General features: G+C 43.7%; 1 protein-coding gene across 7 annotated transcripts in view; it reads right to left on the bottom strand.

The window, feature by feature from the left end:
- Nucleotides 1-546: 546 nt before the first annotated feature.
- LOC129180923 (zinc finger protein 469) overlaps nt 547-19,277 on the bottom strand; it is a 217,306-nt gene continuing 198,575 nt past the window's right edge. For all 7 annotated transcript variants that reach the window (XM_054775310.1, XM_054775313.1, XM_054775314.1 and 4 more), the window contains one exon: nt 547-13,959. In XM_054775310.1, the coding sequence (XP_054631285.1) occupies nt 2,503-13,770 (11,268 nt within the window). In that variant the 5' untranslated portion in view covers nt 13,771-13,959 and the 3' untranslated portion in view covers nt 547-2,502. The remainder of the gene's footprint in view (nt 13,960-19,277) is intronic.

Raw genomic sequence — 19,277 nt, 5'->3', positions numbered from 1 at the left:
TGAGCTCCTTCCCTCAAACTGAAGGTGTTGATCATTAAAATCACCTGCTTTAGTGACTGGCTGGAAAGAAAACCTGCAGGGTCTCGGCCCTCCATGGCACGAGTTTGACACCCCTGATGTAGTAAGATACTCTAAAGGATGCGGAAGTGACACATGCTCCCCCCCCCGAGGGCCGCATACTGAAAAATAAACTGATGCCAGGTCCACTTTGATATAAAATATATATAAAATATTTTGTAAAAAGGCTAATAGACAGAGCTTTGTATTATCACTCGTATCAACATGTCAGCTTTTTCTCTTTACATTGTGACTTTTTTTCTCTACGTTTTAAATTTTTGATGTTTTTTTTTTGTTTCATTTTATTTCCACAACGGGCCGCGGGTCAATAAAAGAACGAGCCGTGGACTTAAAATGGCCCCTGGGTTGCAATTTGGCCACTGATGGTCTAGACAATACAGCAAATCCGGATGCTGAACAAAATAAGCGGCATGAAAAATGACTGAAATTTCTATGTCTAAGAATATTTTTCCGTGTTATTTAAAGTCTTACTTATGATTCATGTTATTTTATCATAACTGAAGTCAAGGGTGATCTGCTGTCATGAATTTGAAGTCAGTGAGCCGATGGACAAAGCAGACAGGTCTTTCTCTCTCTCATACTCGTCATGCTCAGAATTACAGTAAATCAATTTTCTCTGCCACTTGTTCCCATTAGGGTGAGCTGGAGTTTATCCCAGCTGACTACACATTTACATTCACACCTACAGACAATTTAGAATCTCCAACTAAGCCAACATGCATGTTTTTGGTCTGACACGCAGTCAGATGAGCTTGATGAATAAACGAATGTTAGAGTGCACAGATAAATGTGTGTACTACTTCTGTATGACTAAAACCAAATTGAATACTCACTGATTAACAATTGATGTTATTTCTCAGTTTCAGTCAGACGTACAAAAGACTGTTCGAATTTTCGGTATGAACTCATACATTTCTTTTGTCTTTCTCTCTCCCGTGCCCCCTTTTCAAAGGTTCCGTCATTCAGTGGCCGAATGCGTCTTCTCTTCAGTGTACGCCAGTGTGTACTATGGCTTTTTATTCCTATGTGATGCTGACAAATACTCATGTAGGAACAGAAGCCACTTTACACATGGTGGGAGGACAACACAAGCCAAGTCTCCGCGCTGTGTGCTGCAGAGAACATATGCTTGGATAAATTGTGTCTCCCTGTAGTAAAGATACATTTGTGACCAGTCAGAGTTGTGTGGGAAAAACATCTTTGTTGTGTGTGTGTGTGTGTATATGCATCTGTTTTTGCCTCCCGGCACCAGCAACGCTTCATGTTTGATGCAGGCGGTGACAGGTACATCTGCAGGGATGCAAGTTTTGATGTACAACGGAAGAAAAAGAGCCAGGAGAGATCGATACAGATCTTTAATGACAACTATAAAATAGGCACTTAGTGATCCACTTTACAGCTTGCACGAGGCACTGACTGCACTTCCCTTTTCTGGTCATTCTTTTGCACATTATTAAAATAAAAATTTGATAATATTAAGCATTACACCTGACAATAATCTACCTACAATATCATACAAATTACGATACATACAGTATAAACAAGATAAAGCACCTTTTTTTGTCCAAGTAAATACTCTTCAGTATGAAACAGTTTGGAGTTGCAGACACAGATGGTTGTGGTGTGTGAGTGTGTGTGAGTGATATTATCAGTGCATGGGAAGAACTCCGAATACAGGTCGAAGGACGGCGATGCCCTTGTATGCACCTGAGTTTATACAATGGAATCTTTCCTAATGTTGTCTTGGACCAGCCTACAGATGGAGCCCTTGATGGTTACACAGTATCTTGAATAAATGACAGAGAACCAGTAAACACACAACGTGCTGTAACTGCTACAGGTCTCGTGTTCCCTTCTGAGGACGTTGGCATTCACATTACAATAAAACACAATGTAGCACCATGTATGTTTATACAAAAGGTTAATATAATGAATGTCAATGCAGTGCAGTTAACAATTAGAAACAATAATATATTGGAAGCATGTACAAAGACAAGAGTCCAGGTCAATAATTACATCATTTGATCCTTTGGAAGAAAGCCTTGCACTGATAAGCCCATGTTATGAATGCAAAATGAAGATGAACGTCTTCAAAGGATGTATGCAACTAAATTTTCAAGTATTCCTTTTCTTTTCTATAGATATTTGAAATATAATCTCTGGAACAGATAATATTAAAAAAAAAAAAAGAATTTTCGACTAGCATATTAATTTTGGAACCAAAATTCATATTTGCCATTTGTCCTCACATTTGTGTGAAAAAAAGCACATGTACAAAGAAGACATAAAGTGACTATGTAAGTATTTAAGATAACATTTCACAGAAAAGAGCTGTGCAATCTCATTCACCATCATGAATTAAGTATAAAACCTTAAGAACTGTGAAATGTAAAGTCTTTCATTCACAGATCCCTCAATCTCCACTCAGTTAATAGATTCTGACGTGTCCTTCCTTAAAGGAATCTTAAAGCTAGTGAGTTTCTGGCCAAACAGCTGGCTTAGGAGGTGGTTTTGGGACTCTGCTGTCCTGAAGGAGTGGCTCTCGACTGACCTCACCCCTTGCTTTGGCCTGGACTTGTTCAAAGAATTGTTCATGGGAACAGAGGACACTTTGGAAAAGGAGGCGTGCAGGGGCCTCCCCACATGTCCCTTTTTGCTTTTGTACTCCCTGTTAAGAGGGGCTACCATGTCAGCTTTCTTTGGTGTACAGCTATCAAGCAGACTTCTTTTTAACTGCAATCCTAACGTTGAGGTCTTGCACTTGGGTACTAGTTTGTTGCTCATAACGTCATCCCGCACTGATGCTAGAACAGCGTAATCATTGGGGCCCTCGGACTTTCTTTGCATAGAGGGATTGAAGCACTTGCTGGGGTGATACTTCTTTTTGACCTGAGAATCCACGCCAAAGTTCTCCTGAGTTGCAGGGAAGGAAAGTCTCTGCATGCTGTGCGGGGATTTCATGTCTTTTTTCTTCTTCTGTGGTCTCTGGGATTCTTTATCCTCATTTGAAGCTGACGTGTTGGGGGAAGCCTTGGAGGGGAAGACTTGCACTGATTCTGTCGCCTTGATGTTGCTTTTGCTGTTATCACCTGTCCTGATGGGGCAAGCTTTGTCTTTCTGTTCCGCACCATTAAAGGAAGCTTGCTGTTTGCTGACAGCTCTCTGTGGATGACGCTCGTCTTCCCTCTGCTGCTCGATCACATCAGCTGCTAATTGTGACTCTGGTCTCTTTGCAGTGACCTGTTGTTCTCTTAAGCTGCTCAAAGAGTCTTTAGTGGGTGGAAGTGAATCACCTTTCCCTGTGTCACCACTTGCTGAGTCCTCATTGGCTTTAGTTGTCTCCTCCCTCTCACTACTGTTCTGTTGGGATGCTGGCCACTGGGTGGTCTCCACTCGAATGCACACCGACTCCTTCTCCTCTTTCACATCACACGGTTCAGCTGTCGATTCTGCGTTACCTTCTTTGTCAAGATTAACTGCGGGTGTTTGCTCAATTTCCTCTTCCTTGGGCTCAGCCGACTCACTTGAGCCCATCGAAATACATTTCTCGATCTCCACAAGTAGAACAGAGTAATCCTCAGCAATATCCTCAGTCTTGACATTTGTACTGTTTGTGTCACTGCGGTAGTTGTACGCGGTGGTCTGTGTGGAGTCATCTAACGTGGACACTTTAGCAGTCTGTGTCTCTGAGGCTTGGTTGGGGTGCAACGAGCCCACACTGGCAATGCCGCTATCTGTGCTGTTCTCCTGCAGACTGTCAGAAAGAATTCTTCTTTTTTTACTTGCAGGGGAATCACATTCATCTTCTTTGGACAAAGATGTTTTGACAGGTCTGTGAACGCCTCTGAATTTGAAGATTTTGTTCCCCCCTGACAGGTGTTTTTCCATGTGACGATCAAACTGCTCCTTCTTCGAGAAGGTGTAGTTGCAGGTGCTGCAGATGAAAGACTTTTTAATCACATGCATGACATCAGCACAGAGCTCGCAGGTGTAGAGGGTGGTGTGTTTGGACTCCACCTCGCCCGCCTCCGCATGTGCTCTCTTTAGATGCTCTTTGAGGTCCTGGGCCTCCTGATAGGAGACTGGACATTTATGACACAGGAAAATCTTCTCCAAATTGTGGACCACCAGATGTCGCTGAAGTTTGAACGGTTTGGGGAACCGCTTCCCACAGTGGTGACAGTCTCTGGAGGGGTCCTTGCAGTTTGGATGCATCTCCACATTTTTCGGTGCTTCTGTTTTGTGGAGGACCTCCAGTGGGGTCAGTGTATTCTTGCTGCCGCCTCTTCCAGTGCTGCTTTTAGGTTTGTTAAGCCTTCGCTCAGCCTCATCTGAGGTTTTCCCCTCTTCCGAAATGCCGTCTGCAGCGAATGCTTGCTCTTGTTCTTTAGTGGCTTTGCTGGACTCTCTGTTGGCTTTGCTGGGCCGGTGCTGCATGATGGAGGTGATGAAGTTTTTGACGGCCGTCTCCTGCATGAAGCAGCCTGGTATGGCCAACATTGAGCCCTGAGACTGACCCCTGCGGGCAAACTGAGTGGCATGCTCTCGTAAATGCTCATTATACATCCACACATCGGAAATCTCCTTCAAGCACATTCCGCAAGTCCAAATCCCTGTCTTGTTCTTGGCATGTTTCTCCCACAGATGGTCTCTCAACTGCTCCCTGGAGCTGAACTTACGCTGGACACACATGTAGCAGGTTGGAGGTGGGGATGGGTTGTGAGACAGCTTGTGAAAGTTCAGCTCGCCAAGAGTGAGGAACCAAGTGAAGCACACTTTGCATTTGTACTGCTTATCTTTGACTTTTATTACACCTTCCTGTCGTTTTCGGCCTCGCCGATCCGTAAGCTTTTTAGACTTTTCATCATCCTTGTTTTCCATGTCAGTGCTTGCAGGAGGAGGAGCCATGGACACATCTTTGTTGGAGTCAAAGAACTGAATTTCAGGAAGCTGAAATGTGGTGTTGATGTTTTGAATGTCAATGCTGTGTCCACTGTCTGTGACACTCTGCTCCACTGTGTAGACATCACCTTGTGTGGGGAGAGCGCCAGGTGGGATTGCCGCATCTGCTTTACAGGTGACAGTGTCAGAGGTCACTATCGGCTCCTCATTAAAGCCATTCCACTCGATGGATGTTTTATCAACAGTGCTTTGAAATGGATTCAAAGGGTTGTGGCTGACCTCTTGTGTGTTGTCGCGGATCTCCTCTTGAACACTTGGTCTACCATCTGACGCTGGCTTGACATCAGGGACCTTCAGTGCACTGTTATGGCACATATTCAACATGATGGTATCATCAATTGATATGGTCGCATATTCACAGGAGTTAGTTTGGTTGTCACCAAATGCTTTGTCATCTTGGCTTTCTATGTGGAACGTTTTATCTTGTGCAAATGCCTCCGTTGGAGGGGTGCAGTCCTGAGTGACACCTGAATCAGACGAAAGTTTCTGTCTTTTATTTCTTTTGCCGTACACCCTCGGGCACTTTTTCCTCTTTGCGTCTTCATCTCTGGGAAATAACTGTGAGAAGATGGTGTCGTCGTCCAGTAAAGCCTTCAGATCAGGACTTACGCCGGAAGGAGTGCGAGGAGGCGGGGACAAACTAGTGAGAGGATGTTGCTGGTCTGAAGAGACGCCGTTTAGCTCACACTTGACCTCGACTGCAGCTTTTCTGAAAATCTCTTGGGCAAGGCTCTTCTCTGAGTGTCCATGTTCATTGGCCTCTTCCGCAGCACACAAACTCTGTCTGGAACTGTTGTGTTCTGTGGTGATCCCCTCTACAGATGTAGTCTTTTCCACATTATTACTTGTAAGTCCTTCTCCTTTCACCTCCTCAGTCAGGCCTTCGCATATGATCTCATCTGTATCTGTGAGTCGATTGAATCCTGCAGTTTCACTGGGAACATTGATCTCTCCAGTTGGTGATTTGGATGTCTTCTCCATGCCAGTGTTTGAAGTCAGACAGTGAAGTGTTTTTTCTGTTTCAGTTCCATCTCTTTCAGGCTGCTCTTGTTCTTGCAACTCATTGCGTTTAAAATCGGGAGTTATAGCCTGAAGGAGGTCTGTTTTTAATATATTCAAAAGCTCATCAGAGAACGGGTCAAGCTTTGAGTTTTCCACGTTATTTTTGTTCTTTCGAGCTTTGCTGTTCTTTTTTGTTTTGGTTAGCAGCACAGACTTTCCATTGCCTATTTCATCCTCTGCCACTGCACTTTTCTCAGCTGCCATTTCCTCTGTGTTTGACTCAGTCTCTGATGCTTTCAATATTAGGGAGCTATTTGTCTCCGTCATCTCATCTATTTTGGTCCGGTAGGGCTGTGAATCATCTTTATGTTCCTTCTCTCCCTCTTCTGATGCTTCACAAATAAGCGACATCCCCTGATGGCACACTGTTGTGCTATGTGGGCCAACGGGTTTTTCATTTCTGACCACATGTTTCATGGCCTTATGTCTCTTCAAACCTGGCACAGTCCTGAAACACATTAAGCAGATTTCACAGAGCACTTTGCCCTGCTGAGAGTTGTTCTGACCCGTTTTTGGTGATGTTACTGTTTTCAAACACTCTCCCGGATCTGTTACTGGTCCACTTTCACAGAGGATGGGTGGCTGAGGAGTGAGACAACCTGAAATGTCTTGTGGTCCAAGTGGACTGCTCTCTGCCACTGCAAATGATGATGATTCAACCTTTCTAAGCATAGGCAGCTTGATAGAGTTATCTGGATCGGTCTTAACCTTCATATCCTCATTTACATTATCAGCAGAGGAATTGGTGCCCTGGGATTCAGCTGCAAGACCCAATGAAAAACATGTATATTTTAGACTGCCATGCATTGATGTGTCAATGACCGGTACATCCACTGTATTGCAGATTGGTATGTAGTCATATTGCGTCAGTTGTGGAGGTTCGTCTGAGTTGCTTTCGTTGTTCAGAGGACTGAGCTTAAAACCATATGATGGATCACTTTTGTCGAGGCCCTCTGATAGCACCGCTGGCTCTACTGTGCAGGACACAGGAAGTGGAGAGTGTATGCTGGTGTCAGAACTGGGCAGCTCCAGGTGTGGAGGGATAATCAAAGAATACTCTATTTCCGCTTCTGTGTTCATGGTTTCATCACAGTCCTCTTTTTGGTATTCAGGCTTGGTATCAGGTGATCTTGTTCTTTGATGTGAACTTGGGTCAACACAGCTATTAAATTTACTTTGTTGTGTGCTTTCTTCTTTGTCCATTTCCGGCTGTGTTGCTAAAAGAGGGATGGCTGGTGAATAGGTGTGTAGAAAGCTACACTGATCTCCCTCCACATGCTCTCTGCATGGTGAATTCTGGTGGCTTGCCATAAAGTCCACAGGGAGATCTTCTCTAATGTCCTGAACATTTAAAATGTCCTCTTGCTTATGAATGGTATTAAAGGCAAGACTTGGTTCAGTTGTCAATGAGTCATTCAGCTGAGGAGCTTTGCATGGGTAACTTTTAGCATCAACATCATTGATGCTTTCCATCTGCGTAAGGACCAACAGACTGTTTTGTCCTATTGATTGGTTGTCTTGAAAGGTTAAGCATTTCCTGGTACTTTCTGTGTTGCTTTCGACCAGAATTGGGCTGCAGGGCTTGTCTATGGTGACAATGTCCACTAATAAGTCAGGCTTTGGACCTACAGTGTGATCCTTAACTAAACAATGTCTGTTCTTGCTGGTACTTTCATACTGCTCACATTTCAATAAATCAATATTTTTAAGATCCAAGTGGCTATCAGTGGATTGCTCTCCCGTTTTCACCACATCTCTTGTTGACTTGCAAATGTCTACAGACAAAGGTTGGTCGCTCCTGTTTGCCTCTGCGTCCTCATAACTATTTGTCAAATGTGGAGGGCTGTCACAGTTTTTATGCAAGGCAGTCACAGTTGTGTCTGTGTTAGTGTCTTCATCTGCATGCGAATCCACTACACTTGAGCAATGAGAAGATTCAATCAGCTTACTCGCCTCAGGTACACGCCCATCTGAAATGAATTCCATCTCAGTCTTGTTAATATCGTTTTCTGGCACCTCGCTTGGCTTTGACGAAATCTGCTGGTGTACATCAATTGTGTGGTCTGAACTGTGAGGGAGAGATGACTGTGACTCTTTCAGAATGAATTCAATATTGTTCTTCTGCTCCTTGATATTTGAAGGTGAAAATATATTCTGTTTCCCACTAATTGCCTTCTTTTCATTGTGATTCTCTCTCTCATCTGGATCACCACGAGCCCGACACTCGCTTTCTTGTTGTGGACTTGTGGGAGAGGTGACATTTGGCTCTCTGTGTTCCGATATAATGGCTTCATTTTTGAATAGGGAATCAGACATGACTTCCAGGCTTTTCATCAGGTTTTCTGTGTATTGAGTCTGTTCTAAGACATCATCTTTTGTTTCACTTGCAATCTCCTTTTCACTATTTCTCTCATCTGGCTTGCGGTCATTGTGGAGCTCTGAGGTTGGAATTATTGTATTTGAAGCATCAGCCTCCGTTTCAGTGTAATGCTCAAGGGCCCCAGCCTCACTGTGAATAGCACTGTGTGGACGGTGGTGTCTGTCCACAAGGTCAAACTGGAATGGACTGCTCCATGGAAGTTCTGGTTCAGTGAAAGGCTCTGAAGTCACTGGAGCATCTGTGGTATCACTCTCTGACTCTTCACTCAGCCGTAAAGGTGAGAATTTGCTCATTTGCAGCTGCTTCGGGTCCTCTTGTGTGAGTGGAGTTTCCATCTTAGTCGTCTGCAGCTGGCTTTCAAGCTCATTCACAATTCGCTTTATTTCTAACTCATCCTCTGAGGCACAGCCGTTCAGATTTGCACTGTAGTCAATTATTTTTTCTGGCAAAGACAAAGGCACATCACTGTAATCTGGTTTCTTTTCATTTGGCTTATCAAAATTGCCTTTGTACTGAGAAATATCATCTGGTAACACCGGGCTTACTATAAGGTTCCAGTCTCTTTGCTCCAGAAAAGGAGAAAACGAGGACACAAACTCTTCCTTTTTGTCAACTGTGTTCTCTAATGAATGGAAACCCTCTTTTGGCATGTCGGAATATAGGCCATTGTCGAATGCTGCAAGGTCCCCAAACATTGACGATGTGTCAAATGTAAGAGGAGACTTCATGAGCCCCTGGTCCTGGTCCAGGGTGTAGGGCATGAGGTGGAGTGTGTCTTTTTGTATCAAGGGAACTTGGCTTTGACTTGGCGAAAGGCACACTTCATCCATCAGGCTGGTGCAAAGAGAAGCAGACTTGTGTGTGTCTAGCTCATTGACTAAAGTAATAGCTTCTTTTGCCAAACAGACACTGTTGCTCTGTTCTTTAAATGTAGTGTTTCCCGATACTTCTGACTGTGTGGAGTGGGGCCTCTGTTTTCTTTTCACCTTTGTGCCTTTGTCAATATTGGAATCTGTTTCTTTGTTGCTAGTGGGGGAGTGTGAATGAAACTGTAATGACTTGCTGTGTTCTTGTTCTTTGTGGCACAGATTGTCTGTGCTTTCTAGTGCGTTTTCACACAAAGCGGCTGTATTTTCTTTGCTCTGAGAAATCGTCTCTCTTGATTTGCTGTATGATTTTTTTTCAAAGGCTGTCACTGCTGCGGATGGCATCGGATCAACAATTTCTGTATTTGGAATGGACTGTGTTGGATTTTCTGTGCCATCTTTGTTACCAAAGATATTGGCTTTGTCTGGATTACACATCTTCACTGATTTAGTGAATGTCAGTGCTAGCGTGCCAGTCTCTTTGCATGACTTCTGTGGGGAGCAACTTTCATTGCTTTTCCACTCTGGAGAGTCTTTCTTTTTAATGTCCGCCTTCTTCTCACAGTCCGATTCAATGCGATCAGTGCTCTTAGGGCTGTTCATGCTGTCGCTTGAAACACTCACAGATGTGCTGAGTTCACTGCTTGTGGATGACCTGCTCCCCCTCCTTTTGTGTCTTTGGGAACTGTGTTTTTCAGGTGAAAGAGAAATCTCTTCACTTTTTTTCACCTCGAAACACTCTTTTGATTCATGTCTCCATGCTGCTTGGTCCCTCTCACTCCTAGCTCGCCATTTGCACTCTTTAGTGTATGTGTATTTACAACGACTGCTTTGGTTGAGTCGGCCTTGGCTTGCTATCTTAACGGGCTCACACTCATCATCTGTGTCTGAAACATAGTCATACTCTCCGAATGCTGGGTTCTGCACAGTCGGGGTCAGCCTTTCCATCACCAAGGAAAACTGCAGGTTTTTGCTACCTTTAACATGAAGCTTATGGAGCTTATTTTTTTGTTGAACTATTTTATGTATAAGTTCTTTGCTCCATGTGCCGCCCCCAGTGCTTCTCCGCTTGCTCTCTTTCACTGTAGTCCTTGAGGTTGGAGATGTGGAGGTCTGCATGGGTGCCGAATTGTCCTGAAAGCTTTTAACAGCACAGCGCTCAGAGAACTTGCTGGATAGGAGAAATCTTGGGGCACCCGTGCTTTCATCTTCACTCTTGCACGGTTTTCTTGCCTCCTTCACTTTGCTCTCTTGTTCCCTCATCTTTTCCCTTGAGGCGGTTTTGGGATTTTTAGGAGATGTCTCTTTTTTCATGTTTGTTTTCTTATCGTGCTCAAAACTCAGAGTTGTTTTCTCAAATTTGTTGTCGCTGTATGGCTTATTTCTCTTAGGGCTGTCACGATTGGAGTTGTAAAAATACTTCTCCTGCGTGGAAGACCCGCTGTCACCTGCTGCTTTGTTCTCAAATAAGACAGATTCTTTTGTTTTCAGACACTGTTTGTTTGTTGCTTTCACAGTGTTGAGGTCGTCATCAACAAACGCATCAATAAAGCTGCTGTCTATCTCTGCATTGTCTGACTGATAGCCAAGCCCATTAAGAGCTTCTGTAATTAAGCTGTCTAACTTCGCATCCTCCATTTCCAGCTCAGGGAGAGGAACAGGGAGGTTGCCAGAACCCGAGAACAAGTTAAGTTTCATCGGATCATCCCTGCAGTCAGCTTTTGCTTCACTGTCAGATATAAGCTCTCCGTTCTTGTTAAGGCCCAACAGAGAAAGATGAAGGTCAGAAGGGCATTTTGACATCGAAACATTTGATGCAGATGACACTGCTTTTGTTGGTTCTGTGTGGAACTTCCTGCTGTCTTCTATCTTTGGAACGTTTGGCTGTGTACAGTATTGCTTGTGTCCTAGAAATGAAGCAACATTGTTGAAGTTCTGATCACACTGCTTACAAGTTAGAAGCACATCTAACTGGTCAAGATTAGCATTGGCTAATGAAGTGGCAAACAGCTGATGTGCAGAGTAAGGGGGAGGAGGCTGATGATGCTCCATCCCAAAATTGTCCATGTAACCTTTGCTCCCATCCATGATTGTCTTTGGGTGTGTGTTGCTCTGAAGGTAGCTCATCATGTTGTCCTTGTCTCGGTCTGGTGCATAGGGAAGGTTTCTCTGAGCTTCAGCATGAAACTGATGAGGGTGAGTGTTTAGGTGATCGGGTGGTAACTGGGTTTTGGACTGCGCTGGCTGTTGATAAAAAGGGAGGGAGGCTCCTGACTTTGACATTTGGCTATCCTCAGAAGTGTTGTTGACTGGGCTGGTGGATGCTGGGGAGAGCGAAGAGCAAGTACTACTGGATGCAGGGGTATGAGATGGGGAGGGTAAAGGCGATTCATAGGGTGAAACCATCATAAGACCCATGGGTGGCACTTGTAATGGTGGATAGCTGTAGCTTCTGGAAGATGATACTGGGATGGACTGGTTGAGCCCAAAATATATAGCCTTATTTTTGGACTCACATAGCTGTGCATGGCTCATCTCTACTTTGAATGTTGAGACCTGTTTGACAGCCTCCTGTCTTTGGTTACAAAAGCCTTCGCTACTTCTGCTGTTTGGAAAAGAACCGGTGGTTTTCAGGGAACTATTTTTTTGTGATTTACAATCATCCTGCCACTCAGAAGGCGCTGCAATGTAAGACAGTTTTTGATTACTGATTTGTCTCGATAACTGATTTTGGTTGGAAGTGGCTGGCCGAATCTGCTGCCACGGCACTCTGTTGTCTTTAGATAAATGTATCCTTTTGTCAGGTGCCGACTGGTGCTGAAACTGAAACTTGTCAGCCAAATCACTGTACTGAATTGTGTTTTGTGCCACTGGTAAAAATGTCTTACTAGGCCCCTCCCAGGAGTGCGTTAACCCATTTAAAACCTTATGATTGATGTTTTTATCAAATTGCACTGAGCCTGTGTGAACATGATTAACGGTAGAATTGTTTAAGGTTTTGTTAAGAAAGTGCATTTGTGTGCCTTGAGAGTGTGAAATATTTCTTGTGTGGTGCACACTTGCTTGGATGTGTGTTCTTTGGTTGGCAGTCGTGTCTTTCGGCTGACAGTTCCTTTTAATACCTGTGGTGATGGCTGAATCTTTACCATCGACCTGTCCGACATTGTCTGTGCTTTCTGGCAGGGCAGACTTCCCATGATCTGACTGCTGAGAGATGGAAACGGTGGAGCTGTCACTGCTGGCCGAGTCCTCACTCAGATTCCTCGGACATTGAATGGAGGCCGCCCCCTGGATAAACTGTGACTGCTGGGTGTGAGGATAAGAGCTTCTGGACTCCGGCTGCTGTTCATTACTGAATTTCATGCTGTTTTGAGCAACGTTTGGCCCCTCTACAGGCAAAAAGGAAAATGAATTATGAGTCCCATGAACAGAACTGTGGGAGGAGTCTGTAAAGTCTTGGGATTGTGGGTTCTGTTCACAAGGAAAAGAGTCAGAGGTTGACTCTTCCAGAAAATTATATCCGTATTGAAATGAACCAGGCACAATGGTATTTGTCTTGTTGGCGTCTGTATGAGCAGTGGATTTTTGTGATGAGGCATAGTTAGCACCATTAAATGTTCTCTCAGGAGACTGCCATGCAGTAGAGGCATTCAGCTGAAAGTCAGTCAATATCAGCTGACTGCCTGACTGTGCATTGCTGTTCTCCATTGTGGCAGGCTGCTGTTTCTGTGACAGGGAGAGATGCTGGTGGGACAATGTCCCACTTGAAGAGCCCAGTGCCTGTGAGGTATAGCTTGGAGAGGTAAGGTTTGAGGAGGCCTCCTGGAAACAGCGGCTGTAGTTCAGCTCTTCTTGCTGTATGTCAACCTCTCTCTCTGGTATGCTGGGAGTGTGGAATCTGTAGCTGCCCGAGAGTAGGCCACGGCCGGTGTCCAGTTTTGTTGCTGGTGAAACCTTCTGCTGTGGGTAGGCAATCCCAATGTTGAGGTTGGAGCGTGGGTTTGTAATGCTGAGACTGTACAGGTGCTGTGGGTTGCCACGCTCAGCCTTTCCAGACCGCTTGCTTTTCTCTCTGCCGCGCCCCTTTCCACTTGGTGATTGGGGACTCCCTTTGCCACTGGACCAAGTCCTGTCAGTGGCAAACTTTGATCTGTTCTGTAATGATCTGAAGTCAATCTTGCCCGTCTGTTGTGGCCGAATTACAGCCTCACGCTGGTGTGTACCGCCCCGCTCCTTCTTTATTTTGTCAAGCTTGGGCCCTCTGCTGCTGGCTCTGGCATCAGTGTCTGTGCTTGAAAAGTGCTCTGAAGACTCCTTTGTGGTTTTGTCACTCTGTTGTTCCACCGCTGTCCCCTCATCCTGCAGTTTGGACTCAGCGCCCAGCTCTTTGACAGCCTGCATTCGCTGAGTCTCTCCTGCCATGGTGCACAGTGAGTGCTGTGTAGGTCTGCTTTTCAGAAGAGTTGTCTGGGTGACTGAGGCATCGTCTTCTGGATTGCATGAATCAGCAAACGTCCAGTGGCAGAAAACAGAAGGACAGGGCTGCTTGTTGCATGCTCATCTCTTGATTGTCATTGTGAATTGATAGTCTGGCATCCCAGCAAATCCAACCTGAGAAAACACATAAAATCAGATGGTAAGTCAAAGAAGCATAAGAACATTCATTAGAACAGCTTGTGTTAGTCAGGAGTGTTACTAGCTTACAAAAACAGAGACAATTTTTTTAGTGCATGTTTTGGAATTAATGTTTTACACAACTTTCCTGTGTGAAGGGCACTTTTCCCTCCTCATTTCAACCAGCAGAGAGCACTATTGCACCATGTTACAATGGTGTTTGCTAGGCCCATCAAATATTGGCAAATTCATATTGTCAAAGTTTAACCCTCCCTAAAATTTCTTAATCATGACAAAACATAAACAAATTATATGTACGGCACATGCTCAAGTCCTCACATAAATCACTCAGTTTTTAATGATGAGGCAAACAACAGTAAAGGATGAGAAAAATACAACGCACGTCTCCAAAAAGATGACTGTCGGTAAATGATTCACAGACTCCTTTAGTACAGAGACACAATATTATAGTGTTTATGCTTAGATCATGGAAGAATATCATGAATTAGCGGGTCAGTCGTTAGACATTTAACATTGGGCACAGTGACGCTTGTTGCTTTTCCTCAGGCATCCCAGACACTGCTTCTCAGGTCTCAGTTTACTTTGGCCACCATTGCTGCTCCTTTTTTTGAGGTCAGACCAGATGAAAGCTACGGTTTAGCACCAAAAAGTCATTTCTAGAGAACTTCAATCTGACCTACTTTTCTGCTTTCCATGCCTATGACATATTGAAGCAACTGAAGAGACAACCATTATTATGAGGTTTTGGGTTTAACCCCAGCAAATAATACAAAACGATATTTTATGCACATTTGAATGTTTTTTTTTTCAAATCTGGTGATGGTCAGACAGCCACACAGTATGCCCCTTTTATTTCTATAATGTTTTTGTACATTTCATGCATGTAGCCCTCTATTTTCTGCAAAATGCTTTTCACTGAAACAATCCTACAGTTCAGTAATACCAATAAGTTATATGGACTTTTAATGACAAATATGCAATGATATGAATAGTTCCTTGTTAGCTCATGCACTACCCTTAGTTTCTCAATGCATGTACAGTATGTGCTCATATCATGCAATTAATTGAATGTACCAGTTTAAAGAGAAAGAGGAATTGGAGCTAAGATATAATGGCGTACTCTTTAAAAGGGACTCAATCTTGTGTGTTTCCGCGTCTCAGCCTTTGGTAAACCTCTAAGAGGTATTTAGCAGATGTGGAGGGAGGCCTGGGGCTGAGACCCGGCTGGGTTTTGGGCCTGGTCGTGAAAAATCACATCTTCTCTCCAGCTCCGCACACTCTGAAAGCCAGAGTGTCTGCAGCTGTGTCTGCCACAGGTTAGGGAAACTGGTATGAAAGGCTCCTGCCAGCATTTGCACCAGGCAGCACTTGATCCATCTCCTCAGAGTCAACAGTCACCCTCATATATCATAGCCCCAATTGTATTTGCCTAGCCCGCTGGTGGAGGTTCGGGGCTGAGGATGAATGCCTTCGGCAACAAAAAGACCAGTATGAAGAAAGTCACACCGATGCATCAGCTGTCACTTTACAAAGAAGCGTCATTTATTTTTCAACATATGCTAAGTACACTTCCCTACAGCCCTGTACATTTCAATCATTCTCCTGTTCAAACAAACCCCTCATGATAAGCTTGAAATACTTCACACTAGAGATGCTCTATATTGGCTTTCTTACCGATATCCGATACCAATATTGTCTAGTATTTCATAACTGATACCGATATCAACCAAATACCGATATTGGCAGTAGCTCTTCCCTCAAACTAAAGTCAGGTCCCATCTTGTGAAATGAACATATTATGTTCTTTTACTGTGATGCCACATGTCACAAATAAACACTGCAAAATAAGACAAATACTGCAATATAAACAATATAGTTATGGATAAAGTACCATACCAGTTAGTATTAATAATTCACAATTAACAATCCAATTAAATCATGTTAGCAACGATGCAATTTGGAAAGCTGCACATTTCTATGTGGCACACACATCCATATAAGAACAAATAGTGCTAAGAAACTCTGGACTAATACAATCCGTGAAATTAAAAACTGGGGTCATTCATCACGTCTCCCGTCGCTTATTTTTGTTGCAGATACACTACCTGCGTGCTCAGAGTTATTCTTACTGAGCTGTGGTATTAGATTACCAGTACTGAAGGAGAATGCCTTACGTACGTACTTAACACACATTGCAAATTGCATATTTACAACCTGAAGGCGAAACTTGGAAATAATACCAGACAGCGGACATACTGAGCTAGCAAGCTTCGCTGATGTGTTGCGCACGACATCATCACTCATGTGCCAATGTCATTATCGACAGTCAATGTCGGCACAGTCGGCTAAGGTTGTGTGTGCATGAGTGCTCCCTTCCAATCATCAAGCCTCTCAGGCGGCTCATATGACTTCACCACAACAGCACCCTAAATGCTAAGTGCTATGTGGTGTGTTTTTGTGTGGAGAAACAGGACATTTTTGTTCCATTGCACTTGCATGGCAAGGTGAGGAAGTGGGCAAAAGGCACTTGAATAAAAACTCAATTTCCTGAAAGTCTTTTAGCTGTCATTCTGGTGCAGAATGCATGCGGTGTCTGCTTGAGTGAAAACATGCTGGTAACACTGTGAAAACCTTTGTCGACTCATCACTTCACTGTTTTGAGCTGTAATTGCTTTTGCAATGTCTTTTTTCTTTGCCAATAAGCCAATAAGCTGCAGATCTCTCAAAGTCTGTTAGCTTAAAGGACTACAGACTCAGCAGCTCTGAGCTATTCAACCATTTTGTTGATGCGTGCTCTGTAAGAGGAGATCACCCTAATCTGTCTCAAAGGAATGGTAGTAGATCATTGCTGCCAAGATAGGTGACCTTAAGTGTATAGTAATTGAACATTTCTATAAGACAACACACGAAACACAACCCGGAGACAATCACTCTCCAGAGACACTAAGCATGATTTGTGCCAGGTGAGGGGAAGCGGCAGGCTGGAAAGCACTTCTACAAACAATAGCCCTTTTTATGAAAATGTAAACCAATCACTAGTATTAGCATCCATTTTACCAGATGCTTGTGCAGGAGGTCAGTTCAGGAAAAAGGAAACATGGTAGGGAAGGTCATTCAACTTCAGAAAAATCCCACAGAGGTGAGTGTGATGTTCAGTAGGCTGTGTAATCAGGGGGATAAAGGGGTGAGGGGGGTAAGCTAGAGGAATAAAGGCCGTCTTGCTGCTCTCATCAAGCCTCTCCAGGCATGACTCGTCCAGTGGAGGGAATGTGCAGTCAGAAGGGCTGGCTCAGAGCCCATACTAGGGCACACCGCCAAAACCTCGGTCAGCGTGCCTGCCTACTCTGTATTTTTGGAAACATCCATTATGCAAGCAATTTGCCTTTAAGATCTCTGCTCCCATGTCCATTCAAAGACAGGGAGGAAAGAAATGTCAATGATGTGAGGACGGCCCAGTGTGCTTTCACAGTGATGAGGCTGCTGTGGTTATTAATACCGTGACAGTGGAAGCGTGATTGGGAGCGGTCTGTCAGTGTTCCGTCACACACCTTGCTTGCCTACTTGTGATTAAGGGGCTAAATCTTTGATGAAGCGCATTTAGACAACTTATATGTTGTATTTTGGTCACTAGGAGTCAGTAGTGTTACACTGATGAGACATGACATTACATTAGATTACCTTCACGCTGCATGGAAGCATGTCCGACATGACATAGTGAAAAAAAGTTCTCCTCCCATTCCGTGTGGAAGTGGTAAGTTTTTGGCTTCTTATTTTGTCCTTCCCCACTCTGTTTGAAATCCTAGAAGAATAAACAAGCAAGCAAACTCAGAAGAAACAAATTGGAGGCTAACTAGTTAGCTTGGTAGCATACTATGTTTAAAGTGGCGGCTGTCTCTTGTGTCCCAGCAGTGATCCCAAAGCCTGCGCATTTGAGCAACAATTGAGAAATGCAAAATGACTATAGGGAGGTTATTTCATGTCTACAGGGCTCTAATAATGGTAAAAAGTCATATTTAGGAAGTCAGATTTTCTGTGCTGTAACTACAAAAATATTCAATTTATTAATTTTAAATCATACTTTGTTATTTTAATTCAAAATTCACTTATCACGGTCGGGTGTGGAATCAATTAACTGCGATAAACGAGGGACGACTGTACAGTACTGAAGAGGGATTGTTATCGTGCTGCCTTTCCACCTCCACCACCCCTAACCCCACCCTTAACCCAATGTGGTTAACTGCACAGCAGGGAAGACGTAAGAGGAGTGTCTCAGTATATATGCGTGTGTGTCTGTGTGTATGTGTGTGAGTCCAAAGGGGCTTTGGTGTGTAATTCCAGAGGCTCCCTTTACCACCTCCCTAGTTTTTTCCCCCTTTTGCAGACGGGTTTTCTTTTATTTATTTATTTTTTCTAACCACTTGATTCTGTTTCCATATTGCTAGCCACGACATTCCACAAACATGATGGAATCTTTGTTTTAGTATTTAAAGGTCACTTTCTTTCCTCCCTTTGACACAATTTCCCGTGTTTCTGCATGTCTATGGAACATTACTTTTGTGGCTGTTCCAAAAAAACAGGTATACCATTTGACAGACTGTAAAACAAGACGGAAAAGAGCAGGATTTTAGTGGAAGGGCAAAAAGACCACATTTCCCGACTCCCACTGTCCAGCAAGACAAGCTTATCTTTAATTGACAAATTCCTCCATTCAGGTTTTATTTCTTCTAGTTTCCTTCTTTCAGTGTATCAATATTTGCATGTCCCCTCTTCAGCCAGGGCAAAAGTATTTGGTTCTCCCTCACAACGGGTTTTATTAAAAAAAGATACTTTGAGATTAAATAAGGGTAGGGTTTGCTTGACTGTCACAGATATAACTTAATAGATGAAGAATTAACCAGGGAACACTTACACTTTACAATACGCTGGCAAGATGGCAACAAATATACATTACAATACACAACGCTGCAAGGTTTCACACTGGCAACTCAAATAGTGAGAGTGGAGGGTCCCTAGTGGACCTCGATGAACCCCCCACAAATCCAAACAAGGGGTGGTGGGTGAAATATAGCAGTCCTCAAGAGACAGAGCCACACACAGCAAGGAAACCATAAATCAACACTTTCAATTGCGCTTGTGCCTGTGATAACTTGACAAACGCTAAACAAACATTTTATTACCTTCACACATATTTTAGTCTGTTATGAATAACAACGCACAAGTAAGTTCACAGGCATAGAGTATGAAATGACTATTTTGTAATTAATACTTTCATACTCATTCCATGATTTCCAACA

Source organism: Dunckerocampus dactyliophorus, chromosome 5 (assembly GCF_027744805.1).
Source record: "Dunckerocampus dactyliophorus isolate RoL2022-P2 chromosome 5, RoL_Ddac_1.1, whole genome shotgun sequence".
NCBI classification, from domain to species: domain Eukaryota; kingdom Metazoa; phylum Chordata; class Actinopteri; order Syngnathiformes; family Syngnathidae; genus Dunckerocampus; species Dunckerocampus dactyliophorus.
Note: the sequence above shows the minus strand (reverse complement) of the source record. Positions and strands in the feature narration are given on the sequence as shown.